At 40.9% G+C, this 12,712-nt stretch overlaps 1 protein-coding gene across 5 annotated transcripts in view; it reads left to right on the top strand.

The window, feature by feature from the left end:
* PTPRM (protein tyrosine phosphatase receptor type M) overlaps positions 1 to 12,712 on the top strand; it is an 810,930-nt gene that overhangs the window by 518,987 nt on the left and 279,231 nt on the right. For all 5 annotated transcript variants that reach the window (XM_073679060.1, XM_073679055.1, XM_073679056.1 and 2 more), the window contains one exon: positions 6,911 to 7,043. In XM_073679060.1, coding sequence (XP_073535161.1) covers positions 6,911 to 7,043 — 133 coding nt within the window. The remainder of the gene's footprint in view (positions 1 to 6,910; positions 7,044 to 12,712) is intronic.

Below are 12,712 nucleotides of genomic sequence, written 5' to 3'. Positions count from 1 at the left end.
CCTCATTTTGGCAGAATGCATATAGTCATGCATTTGTTTGAATAAATTTTGTTATTCATCATCGAGTGACCATGATTAAAAATAAAAATCTTATACCTCCTGCCAAATCTACAGCAGCATAAATAAAGTAGAGAAGAGCTGCCTCATCCGCATACAGCCTTATGGTCCTTACTACTGCATCTGGAGTTTAGTGTAAAGTTTAAAGGGAATCTGTCAGCAGGTTTTGCTACCTCATCTGATAGCAGCATAATGTAGGAAAAGAGACCCTGATGCCAATGATGTATCACTTAGTTTACTGGGTGCAGCAATTGTGATACAATCACAGCTCAAAATGCTGCCCCCGCTCACACCACAGCTGTGTACATTGTATATTGACAGTAAGCTGCTAATCAGTGTTGGGGGCAGGGTTGGACCAGGGCACACATGGGCACGAGTCCTGGCCGTGATAATCTCTTGTTGATAAAACGCTCATTGCATTGAAACAACAGCACACAGCCTAATAAGTGACACATCCCTGAAATCAGTGTCTCAGCCACAACCTCATGCTGTCCTCAGATTAAAAAGCAAAAAACCTGCTGACAGATTCCCTTTAAGTTGTAGTCTAAATGTCACACAATTGTATTGGGGACTCATCCACTAAGCTGACTTATTAAAGTTGCTACATTTTCCTATTCATATTTTACCTGGATGCACATAAAGTTGTGTGGAACATCATGTTTCGCTCAACTGGAACACGTAATTGTCCTACCCCAAACCACAGCCATAGTGGTTTGTAATATGTCAAAAATAAAGTTACAATACTGTTGGCATTATATATAGCTGCAGGATGTAACCTAGATTACAAGGGAGACAAGGGAGCGCTGTCTAAGCATAGTATTAGATTATATCATCATTGGTAGCAAATGAAAGATTTTGCCCACCTTATATGATTGTGCATACAGGCACAATTCTAGGATAACGTGTGTTCCGTATAAATCCATGTTAGTGGTCGGCTGCTACCTTCTTAAACCGTGGAGGGCCCTTCAAGAGGTTCCAACATAACAAAAAATTTTTTTACAAAAAATACAAGAAATTGGCGCTTCCACTGTTTCCAGGATTCTTCAGTACGATTTAGGAAAGAAACTAAGGAAAGGTATAGAAAAAAGAAAAAGTGAGGACAGGTGGTCTGAAAGTAATTGCTATGCAAATCAGCACCACCCACTATTAGAACCGGAAAAGGTATAATTAAGCTCCATGTTTCAGTATTGAGCTATTCACCTGATGAAGGCTGACCCAGTCGAAACGCATTGTCTTTTTATCTTTGCATTTAATAAATTGTATTGAAGAATCCTGGAAACAGAGTGGAAGCAGCAATTTCATGTATGTTTTCTAAAAAAAACACGTTACGTATACTTATTACTTTTCATTAGCCATCTGTGAGCTACAGTCATGCAGTCCAATGCTCCTCCATGCTTGACTGATGCAGGATTTCTAAGACAGCTGTGACTGTATCTGGTCCCCTTTAACTCTGGGTAGATGACAGACTAGAGTAGAGTGTCTTTTGGTGTCTCTAAAAAAAAATTAGCTATTGTAATTCTGGTAATGTTTATTGGGAGAAACTATAAGGAAATAAAATCCAGACATCACAGCCATATGTGCTTGCAGAACATCGAGTTCCAGTCTATACTTTTCTTGGAAGGATTTCCATTAGATTATGAAACATATTTTCAACTTTTTACATTCCACTGTTGAACATTAGTGATTGTAGACAAATGTGCAGCCATTCCAATCGGTCTTCCAAGAATATTATTAGTAGAAAAACTGTAGGGGAACAAAAGTGCACAAGACCATCGGGTGATACCCTTTTAGCTGCAAAGGAAAGTAAAAGGTAGATGCTCACCTGAGCAGGTTGTCTGCAGGCACAACTCCTATGAATACCTGAAGATATCAGCTGCTGATTCCTCATGGCTAGTGGATGGTCTCCTCCAGAATAGTTGACCAATTTGGACTATAACACGATATCAGAAATAAAGAATCCTTAGGACCAAGATAAGTTGAATGGTTTTTATATCCACAACGCGTTTCAATGCTGGACTAGCGTATTTTTCAAGAGAAAAAAACAATTGGCAAAAAACGTTCAACTCATCTTGGTCCTAAGAATTCTTTATTATAGCAGTGCAGCCTGAAATCGTGTGATCATCCAAATTGGTCAGAAGTATTATTAGGACAGACCTGCTCTCTTAGTAACCCAAATAGCACAAAAAATATCATTCCATTTGACTAAATTGGCCCTTGAATTTATTAGGTCTCACCATCCATTTCCAATCCCACCATTTTCAGCAGTGACTGCTGGTTTCCCTGAACACATGCAGATCCACTACAGCCTGGCAACTGCCCTGTTTGATCCTGCAACCATACTTCCTTCTATCTGTCAATTATATACAATTGGTAGGTTAGCAAGAAGTAGAGGGGCACATAAGAGGGAGTGTGACTGCAGAATCAGAAATCCAAAGGTGGATCAGCACTCGGTGAATAAGGGTGAAAGCCTGGGATGGGCTGAAACGCGTCATATATGCTGATTGCTAGGACTCAATTGTAATCTATGACTACAGAATCAGACTACACAGGAGTTTATTTGTTGTCTGTTGCCTTGGAGACACATCGGCCTGAATAGGATAGGATAGAGACATTGCAAAGTTTCTTCACTTTTTTTTATTTTAGATAAAATGATACAAAAAAATATTGCAAAGGTAGACATAGCCTTTAAGGCAAGGCAAGAAAAAAACATACATTTTTTGAAAGAATCCAAATACATTGAAAAGCTCAACTATGCTTTTGAATACATTAAAAAAATATATATAATAAAGCAAGCTGACCAATTTCTAAGTGCATTTTATAGGGAAAAATAGGAAAAAAAGTAAAGTTTTGCAGTGTCATTAATTCTACTGTGCATCACCGAATCTTATTAAATATGTCATCTAGGGATACGCCTTGTAAAAAAGGAATCATTTTCAGACTTTCTGAAGTAAATTCCAATTTCCAAACCATCTTTCTTCTTTCTGACAACTCACATGATGAATACTGTCACACTTTGATTAAAAAATTGGAGGCTTGGTGAAAAAAAAAATGCAAGAAAAAGGATTGCAAGGGAGTGAATTGAACATTGCGTCTCTTTTATTTTTCATCTTATATTTATTTAGAAAAGAGAATGGATATTCCATTAGATGTGGATTTGACATTCCATCACATTATACGATAAACAGTGTAAACAGGACTTTAGAAATAAAGAACTGGGAAAAGCTAAGACAGTAGCCGCTGCAAGGCACTGGTTATCTCATTTAGGCAGATATTAAATGTGGGTGCCAGTGGTATGATACTCAGCTGCTTCCCACTTTGTGAATAAATTGCTTAGAAGGAGTCTTTTGACTACCAGATGTGACCTAGATTTTAATTTCCAAAGGCAAAAATAGGCTATTGTAGTGAAAAACAATTGCTGGTGAAATGCATGGTAAATGAGCTTATCACATATTTCCAGGTGTTTCAGCTAATATATAACAGAAATACAGATTCACTTATAAGAAATAATTAAGGAAAATTGTCCAGCGAATCATGTAGAAGAGAAGGATAGACACGTATTATGATGTTAATGCCGTGTATTTGTTAGCAACAAGGAAGCATGAGATGTAATGAAATGCACGAGATGATCTGAAGTTAGGCCGGGGCTGGATATATCTTGTATATACAGGGCAAGTTGTGTTTCCTTCGCCTGGTGCACTTCTTACACGAGAGATCAAGAACCGGAGTGGAATCAATCAATGTTTGTCACAAGACACGTAGGCCTTGATTTTTCATAGATTTTACCTCAGAATTCTGGCATAAAAAGGCATGAAAAATCACAAAATTGTGGGGCATCAGGAGCCTACATTAAAATTTTGCAACTTTTGATGTTCTCACTCCATTTTCACCCAGCTCTGAAAAAGTAGGTAGGGCTGGGATGTGATGGGGCAACCCACTCTTATCAAATTCATGACTCTATGACTGGAATAAGAGTTGTGGTAAGGTGCTCATATAGGTGCAGTCCACTTTTCAGACGCTCCGGATTCATTAAGTGGTGTGTGACTCTTAATAAATCAGGAGCGGCTGACTCCAGCCCGCCCCCTCATCAAGACTGGCATGAAAAATACAGATCTTGATGAATCAGGGCCTTAGGCTTCTATAAGGCTGGGGTCACACAACCGTTTTTCTCTCATCTGAGAAAATCGGTCTGATTAGGCTAACCACACTCTGATTACAGTTTGAGCTGAGTGTGCCCAATTTTCTCAGAGGAGGAAAAAGATAAAGTTTCTCCACTTTCTCTATATTTGTCAGTCCGTGAAACTCAGACAGTACTTGGATGTCATCCAAATGACGTCTGATTTTTTTCCACGGATCCATAGAGTTGAATGGGCGAGTGCCATTCAATTCTCATAGGCAGGCAAATTGTGCATGGTGCGTTTTTTTCCTCGGACCGACTCGGTCCGAGGAAAAAAATTGGTCATGTGCTCGGCCCTATAAAATAAGGTGGAGACGGAGAGCACTCGTCAGATTTTGACAGACATGTGCATGAGCCCTAATAGGGACATAGATCAGTTGGAGTGATAGACAAAAAAAAATCATGTTTTCATATTATGCTGCAAAACTGATGATGTGTGTAAAGGCTCTTTAATGCTGAATAAATCGTTATGTAGCTTGTAGAACTTAGTTTTTCTTTTTTAGAGTCTCCTCCCTCTCTTTCTCCCTATTCCTCACGTGCCTCTGGTCTCTGACTGATGGTCACTTTTGCTTCAGTGACCTGGTTTGCCTTCTGAGATTTGAGGTGGTACATGCACAGTAAGGTCCTAATGACGATGTGAGAGCCAGCTATTGATCTGCGCCTGCTTCGCCCCCTCTGAGGGGACGACCCCAGGCAATGACGGAACTTGCGTGAAATCTTCTGAATGGAAAGCAGGTCACTGAAACAATAGTGACATGTCAGTCAGAGCCTGGAGGCATGTGGCTTAGTTAGCATGAAAATCAGCAAGTTTGCAATTGACATGATTTTTCTATATGCTGTCATTCTCCTGCATTGAGAGCTTTTATCTTACATAGTGTAGAGCTTGGAGCTCAGCCAGGTGCATAGTAGTTAAATTCCAGGAAAGGCATTAACTTCTAACATTGCAGTCAGCTCTGTCCAGCCCATTGATTTGTATACAGCAATTATCAGCTCACCTCCCTCCTCTTTTCGATCAGCTCCTGACATGGCTTGTATCAGTCCTATTCAATCACATTCCCTCCCTCCAAGACCCCACCCCCCACCGCACCCAGCATCAGCGGTTCCCAGGGAAGTTCTCTTAAGCATGGCTTTCACTAAGCCATGTGCTTGTTCAGTGTCCTCATTATCTCTACATGTAAATATAGTGGTAACAGTGCAGACTCAGAACAAACACTGACAGACCAATAACGTGTACTAGCAGAATGAAGCTCCAGACCAGAGCAATCACCCAATGAGGAGCATTCACCCCCTCCCCCCTTCAAGCAACCAGAAACTAAGGAGACTGTAAGGAGACTATGAGCTGTTCAAGAGGCAACTTGAGCATGAAGAATTGTCTCATAAACATGGATTTCATAGAGGATGGTCTCCCACTCTAGATATAATTTTATGAAAAACAGACCTATCCATCATTCTCCTTCAGTTGAAAAAAACTGGGAATGCTTTGTGGACAGAAGAGCTGTGCAGTCTGTTAAAATAAAGGCGACCGATTCCTTTAATTGACTGTTTTTGCATTAACTACTTTTTAGTATATATATTATTTATTTTAATATATTATTAAATATATAATTATATATATATATATAAGTTATATATTTAATATATTATTTATTTCATTTTTAAATTCATAGTTGGGTTCTTATGTTAAAATAATAGTGGGAGGCACCATAATGTTTCATAGCTATTATACAATGCTGTAATCACATTAGAATAAGCTTATTCTCAATTTACAAGTGGATCCCTTGTTTTATAATGTATAGAAATCACATCTGCAACATGATATCTTCAAATATCATGGCAAGTGATGTATTTGGGAAAAAGGTGGTGGACAGTGTGGTGTTTGCTTTGGTGTAATCTATGTTATTAGTAGTAATATTGCATTGTAATTGTGATATATTTTAATTGAAAATACTCATATCTGTGAGAAAGACGTCCCGTGACCTTTCTATTCCTTCCTTCTTATTTTGCTGGTAGCACATCGTCTACATTTGCAGTAGGATTTCTAATGTGAGGTTGACAGACTCAGAATGTATTTTGCTGGTTTGTTGCAAAAAAAAACATAAAAGCGAGCTCTGTTTTTATCAGACTTGTAAAGGAATATGTCTTCATGCAAAGTACATCAGAAGGGATCTTTTGATGTGTTCCCAACTAGCAAAACTAAGGGTCATCTGCCAAGGTTTCCTGCATTTCAGAATTTCTTGCCCAATGTATTTTCATTCTCACTCTGGTTAAACAGAGCGGGTGCCGGTGAATGATCCAGAATTGTAGGATTTGCCCATCTGAGAATTTTTCAGATCAAAACACTGGGAACCATCCAGCAGTTCTGCACATCGAAGATAGTGGAGCTAACTAGTGATGATTTTCCATCATCTTAAATTGCAGATGTAATTTTTCTTCATGGAATTAGTGAACTTGACCTGTACATCACCAATGCCGACATCTTATGTCCACTTTTATTCAGAATTGTATGTTTAGTTTTAAAGCTTTATATTCTGATTTATACTAATCAACATGAGGAAGGATATATTTATTCTCATTTCTGGATGAACCATTCTGTAATACTGTATTTTAAAATATTACCATTCTATTCAACAATTCATTAAACTTGTCTTTTGTTTCTTTGTAAATGAATGATCCATTTAGGTTCTGCAACTCGTAAGCCAGATCCTGAACCTGAAAAACAGTCAGATCACACTGTGAAAATCGCTGGAGTCATCGCAGGAATTCTTCTCTTTGTTATCATCTTCCTGGGCATTGTCTTGGTGATGAAGAAAAGGTGGGTGGCTTGCTAATCTATTCATGTGTTGTTACATTATGTACTCATGAAAAATGAAGCACGGACAAAAGAACCTGAAAAAAAATTATAAGCTGCCCATTAAATAATTATAATTTAATAAATTACAATTTTATACACACACACACACGCTTATTATGTATACTTATACATGTTTGTGTATAAATATACTAAACATACAGTACAGACCAAAAGTTTGGACACACCTTCTCATTTAAAGATTTTTCTGTATTTTCATGACTATGAAAATTGTACATTCACACTGAAGGCATCAAAACTATGAATTAACACATGTGGAATTATATACTTAACAAAAAAATGTGAAACAACTGAAAATATGACTTATATTCTAGGTTCTTCAAAGTAGCCACCTTTTGCTTTGATGACTGCTTTGCACACTCTTGGCATTCTCTTGATGAGCTTCAAGGGGTAGTCACCAGAAATGGTTTTCACTTCACAGGTGTGCCCTGTCAGGTTTAATAAGTGGGATTTCTTGCCTTATAAATGGGGTTGGGACCATGAGTTGTGTTGTGCAGAAGTCAGGTGGATACACAGCTGATAGTCCTACTGAATAGACTGTTAGAATTTGTATTATGGCAAGAAAAAATCAGCTAAGTAAAGAAAAATGAGTGGCCATCATTACTTTAAGAAATGAAGGTCAGTCAGTCCGAAAAATTGGGCAAACTTTGAAAGTGTCCCAAAGTACAGTTGCAAAAACCATCAACCGCTACAAAGAAACTGGCTCACATGAGGACCGCCCCAGGAAAGGAAGACCAAGAGTCACCTCTGCTTCTGAGGATAAGTTTATCCGAGTCACCAGCCTCAGAAATCGCAGGTTAACAGCAGCTCAGATTAGAGACCAGGTCAATGCCACACAGAGTTCTAGCAGCAGACACATATCTTCAACAACTGTTAAGAGGAGACTTTGTGCAGCAGGCCTTCATGGTAAAATACCTGCTAGGAAACCACTGCTAAGGACAGGCAACAAGCAGAAGAGACTTGTTTGGGCTAAAGAACGCAAGGAATGAACATTAGACCAGTGGAAATCTGTGCTTTGGTCTGATGAGTCCAAATTTGAGATCTTTGGTTCCAACCACAGTGTCTTTGTGCGACGCTGAAAAGGTGAACGGATGGACTCTACAAGCCTGATTCCCACCGTGAAGCATGGAGAAGGAGGTGTGATGGTGTGGGGGTGCTTTGCTGGTGACACTATTGGGGATTTATTCAAAATTGAAGGCATACTGAACCAGCATGGCTACCACAGCATCTTACAGCGGCATGCTATTCCATCCGGTTTGCGTTTAGTTGGACCATCATTTATTTTTCAACAGGACAATGACCCCAAACCCACCTCCAGGCTGTGTAAGGGCTATTTGACCAAGAAGGAGAGTGATGGGGTGCTATGCCAGATGACCTGGCCTCCACAGTCACCAGACCTGAACCCAATCGAGATGTTTTGGGGTGAGCTGGACCGCAGAGTTAAGGAAAAAGGGCCAAGATTGTTGGAAGACCATTTCCGGTGACTACCTCTTGAAGCTCATCAAGAGAATGCCAAGAGTGTGCAAAGCAGTCATCAAAGCAAAAGGTGGCTACTTTGAAGAACCTAGAATATAAGACATATTTTCAGTTGTTTCACGCTTTTTTGTTAAGTACCGTATATTCCGGCGTATAAGACGACCTGGTGTATAAGACGACCCCCCTACTTTCCTGTTAAAATATAGAGTTTAGGATATATTCACCGTATAAGACTACCCCTTTTCCAACGCATACCAAATACCGGTAAAAATTAAAAAAAAACAGATTTGAATTTAACATGGTCCTTTTTTAATTTAAATTCTTATGACATGCAGGTATATAGCAGGAAAACTGTCACTCATAAACATATTAAAATAGGGGGGACCCCACGTCATTTTTTGGGGGGGTCCCCCATTCTAATAGCTAGTAAAGGCTAGGTATTCAGCTGGGGGCTGATATTAGTAGCCTGGGAAGCTCCGTGGGTATTACCCCCTTCCCAGACTTCAAACATCTGCCCCAGCCGTCTGCTTAACCTCCGCTAGAGACTATAATGATGGTGGATCCCACGCCAATTTTCTTTTTAAAAAATCCTTTATTTTAACACTAAATGACAATTGAGGGGTTAATAAAGATGCAGTCCCTAAATTATTATTAATTTTGTAATTAATTTTTCCCAAAAATGTTGACGTGGGCTTCGCCATATTTTTGTGTCCAGCCAGGTACAGCAGGCAGGAACGGGCTGCCCCCAACCACCAGCTGCCTATTTGTACCTGGCCGGACACAACAATATAGGGAAGCCCTTTTTTTTTAATTATTTCATGAAATAATTTAAAAAAAAAGACGTGGGGCTTCGCCCTATTTTTGTGTCCAGCCAGGTACAACTAGGCAGCTGGGGGCTGGAATCTGCAGCGCAGGGAGACCCAAGCTTTCTGGGCCCCCCCCGCTGCAAATTGCAGTCCGCAGCCACCCCGGAAAATGGCGCGTTCATAGAAGCACCATCTTCTGGCGCTGTACCCAACTCATCCAGGGCCCTGGTGCGGTGGCTCACTGGGTAATAAAGGGGTTAGGGCCAGCTTGGCATTATCAGCTGGCTCTAAGCCCGAAATTCATGGGGTCACGCCAATATTAGACATGACCACCATGAATTTCTAGTAAAGTAATTAAAAAAAACACAACACCCAGAATAAAGTCCTTTAATTGAAATAAAGACACAATTTTTTAATGTTCTAAATTAAACCATACTTACCGTCACGCCCATTCCAGCTGAAGCCAACGATCTCCTGCAATAAAAGTAAAATAATAAAGCAACCTCATCCTTACCTTTCCATGGTTCCCAGGACCGGTCCAGCTCTGCTACATTCACATGACAGGCTGCACCGCAGCAGAACGCTGCCGTTCAGCTTGCCATGCGGCAGACACTGAGAAGCGTAGGCATGCTTGTGCTCCTCAGAGTCTGACTGTGACGGCATCCAGATGAGCCGAGATCATGTCCAATGAACTCGGCTCACCTCATGCACGTCACTGACAGCGTGGGAATATTCTCCTGCTCCCCGCATGCGCAGTAGAAGTTTCCCACGCTGTCAGTGACGGACGTCCAGGAGGTGAGCTGAGTTCATTGTCGGCTCATCTGGATGCCGTCACAGCCAGACACTGCAGAGCGCAAGCATGCCTGTGCTTCTCAGTGTCTGCGGGATGACAGGCTGGATGGCGGCGTTCTGCTGCGGTCCAGCCTGTCATCTCGATGTAGCAGAGCTGAAGCTGTCGTGGGAACCATGGAAAGGTAAGGATGATGTTGGTTTATTATTTTTCTTTTATTGCAGGAGATCGTTGGCTTCAGCTGGAATGGGCGTGATGGTAAGTATGGTTTAATTTAGAACAATAAAGAATTGTGTCTTTATTTCAATTAAAGGACTTTATTCTGGGTGTTTGTGTTTTTTTTAACTTTTACTATGGGGTTAGTAATGGGGGTGTCTTATAGACGCCTCTCCATTACTAACCTGGGCTTGATGTCAGCTGGCATTATAAGCTGACATCAACCCCAACCCTATTACCCCCTGCCACCGCACCAGGGCAGCGTGGAAGAGCGAGGCTAAGTGCCAGAATTGGCGCATCCTATGGATGCGCCATTTCTGGGGCGGCTGACGGCTGGTGTTTCTAGCCTGGGAGGGGGCCAATATTCATGGCTCCCTTTCTGGGCTATTAATATCAGCCCCCAGCTGTCTGCCTAGCCTTTGCTAGCTATTAAATTAGGGGGGACCCCACGTCATTTTTTTGGGGGGGTCCCCCATTTTAATAGCTAGTAAAGGCTAGGTATTCAGCTGGGGGCTGATATTAGTAGCCTGGGAAGCTCCGTGGGTATTACCCCCTTCCCAGGCTTCAAACATCTGCCCCAGCTGTCTGCTTAACCTCCGCTAGAGCCTAAAATTAAGGGGAACCCCACGCCAATTTTTTTTTAAATAAATCCTTTATTTTAACACTAGATGACAAGTACAGTAACCAACACTATCACTGTACTTCATATATATGTGACTGACATGTTTCTATCTATCTAATCTATGTGTGAAGCTCTATTCTGTCTGTTATAAATTGTCGGGTACCGCTGCTGAATTGCCGGCCGGCTTTTTTAAAGAGACGGTGCACGAAAACACTATTATTTGTTTTAATAAATCCTTTACACTAAATGACAAGTACAGTAAGCAATACTGTCACTGTACTTCATATATATGTGACTGACATGTTTCTATCTATCTAATCTATGTGTGATGCTCTATTCTTTCTATTCTAAATTGTCGGGTGCCGGCTTATGCCGCTGCTGAATTGCCGGCTTTTCATATATTGTCACAGAAGCGATGCGAACTTCCCTGCTCCGGACACAGCGCAGCGCTTCTGTGACAAGTGAAAGCTGTCGGCACAGAAGCCCTGCGCTGTGTCCGGAGCTGGGAATACGCAGCGATGTGTCAGTTTCAGCACAGAAGCGCTGACTGTCTGGACCTACCGCCGCCGTATTTTAACTCCCTCCACCTTATATTAACTCCGACATGGCAGGGATACGGCCACGGCAGCTTATTAACACCCCCAGAGTATCCCCGCATGTCAATTTCTGAAAGTTCAAAAGCATTACCGGCGTATAAGACGACCCCAGACTAGACAGAAGATTTTTCAGTCTTCAAAAGTCGTCTTATACGCCGGAATATACGGTATAATTCCACATGTGTTAATTCATAGTTTTGATGCCCTCAGTGTGAATGTACAATTTTCATAGTCATGAAAATACAGAAAAATGAGAAGGTGTGTCCAAACTTTTGGTCTGTACTGTATATATATTTATACATACTGTAGATAGATATATACTATATATATGTTTTTTTTCTGGAATTCAACTGGGGTACTGCCGTCCTTCGCAATTTGTTTGTACAAGGGCCCTTGGTCAAGGTCTAGATGTGCAGACACCATTGTCTCTTACTCACTTCCACACCAAATTGATTTGAGCAACTGCACATCTCCCTTTCTGGGGAAACCAGGAGTGACAGGGGAGTTGCATAGGGGAGTGTGTGAGTATATCAGTAGTACAGTAGAGCTGATATTTAGACTTGCATCATCAAATTACCCTGACCCAGTCTACACTGCAAAGCTAACAAGCTGCAATAAACAGAAAATGGGGTTGTCTGAAACCTAACAGTGAACCTAATGTTCAATATCTAACAATTTAATTTTGAAAGTTAGCTACTTTTGTAACATACATCAATTAAAAATTCATAGCCATTCCTTCTGTATTTTAACTTCCTATGTCTGTTTTTTTTCCACTATCCGTTTGAGTCTCCCAGCATGCACTGGGGATTCTCAAACGGAACGTCATCGAGGGTCTGGGGCTGCTGTTACTCACCCCTGCTCCTTTTATCACCCTTAAACGGAACGTCATTGAGGGTCTTGGGCTGCTGTTACTCACCCCTGCTCCTTTTATCACCTTTAAACACAACATGGTCAGGGGGCTGGCACTTCAGTCACTCCCCGCAGCTGCCATCATCAACTTGGAATTTAGTTTAACTATGTTATGTTTTAATATATCATTAAATTCCACTACAAAAGCTTCTCTTTACTGATCTGCATCCCATCCACTAGTTCAAGTACGTATCCTA

This window comes from Phyllobates terribilis, unplaced genomic scaffold, assembly GCF_046119375.1.
Source record: "Phyllobates terribilis strain yellow unplaced genomic scaffold, ASM4611937v1 Scaffold_4__5_contigs__length_816908805, whole genome shotgun sequence".
NCBI lineage: Eukaryota > Metazoa > Chordata > Amphibia > Anura > Dendrobatidae > Phyllobates > Phyllobates terribilis.
This window is presented reverse-complemented; position numbering and strand designations above follow the sequence as displayed.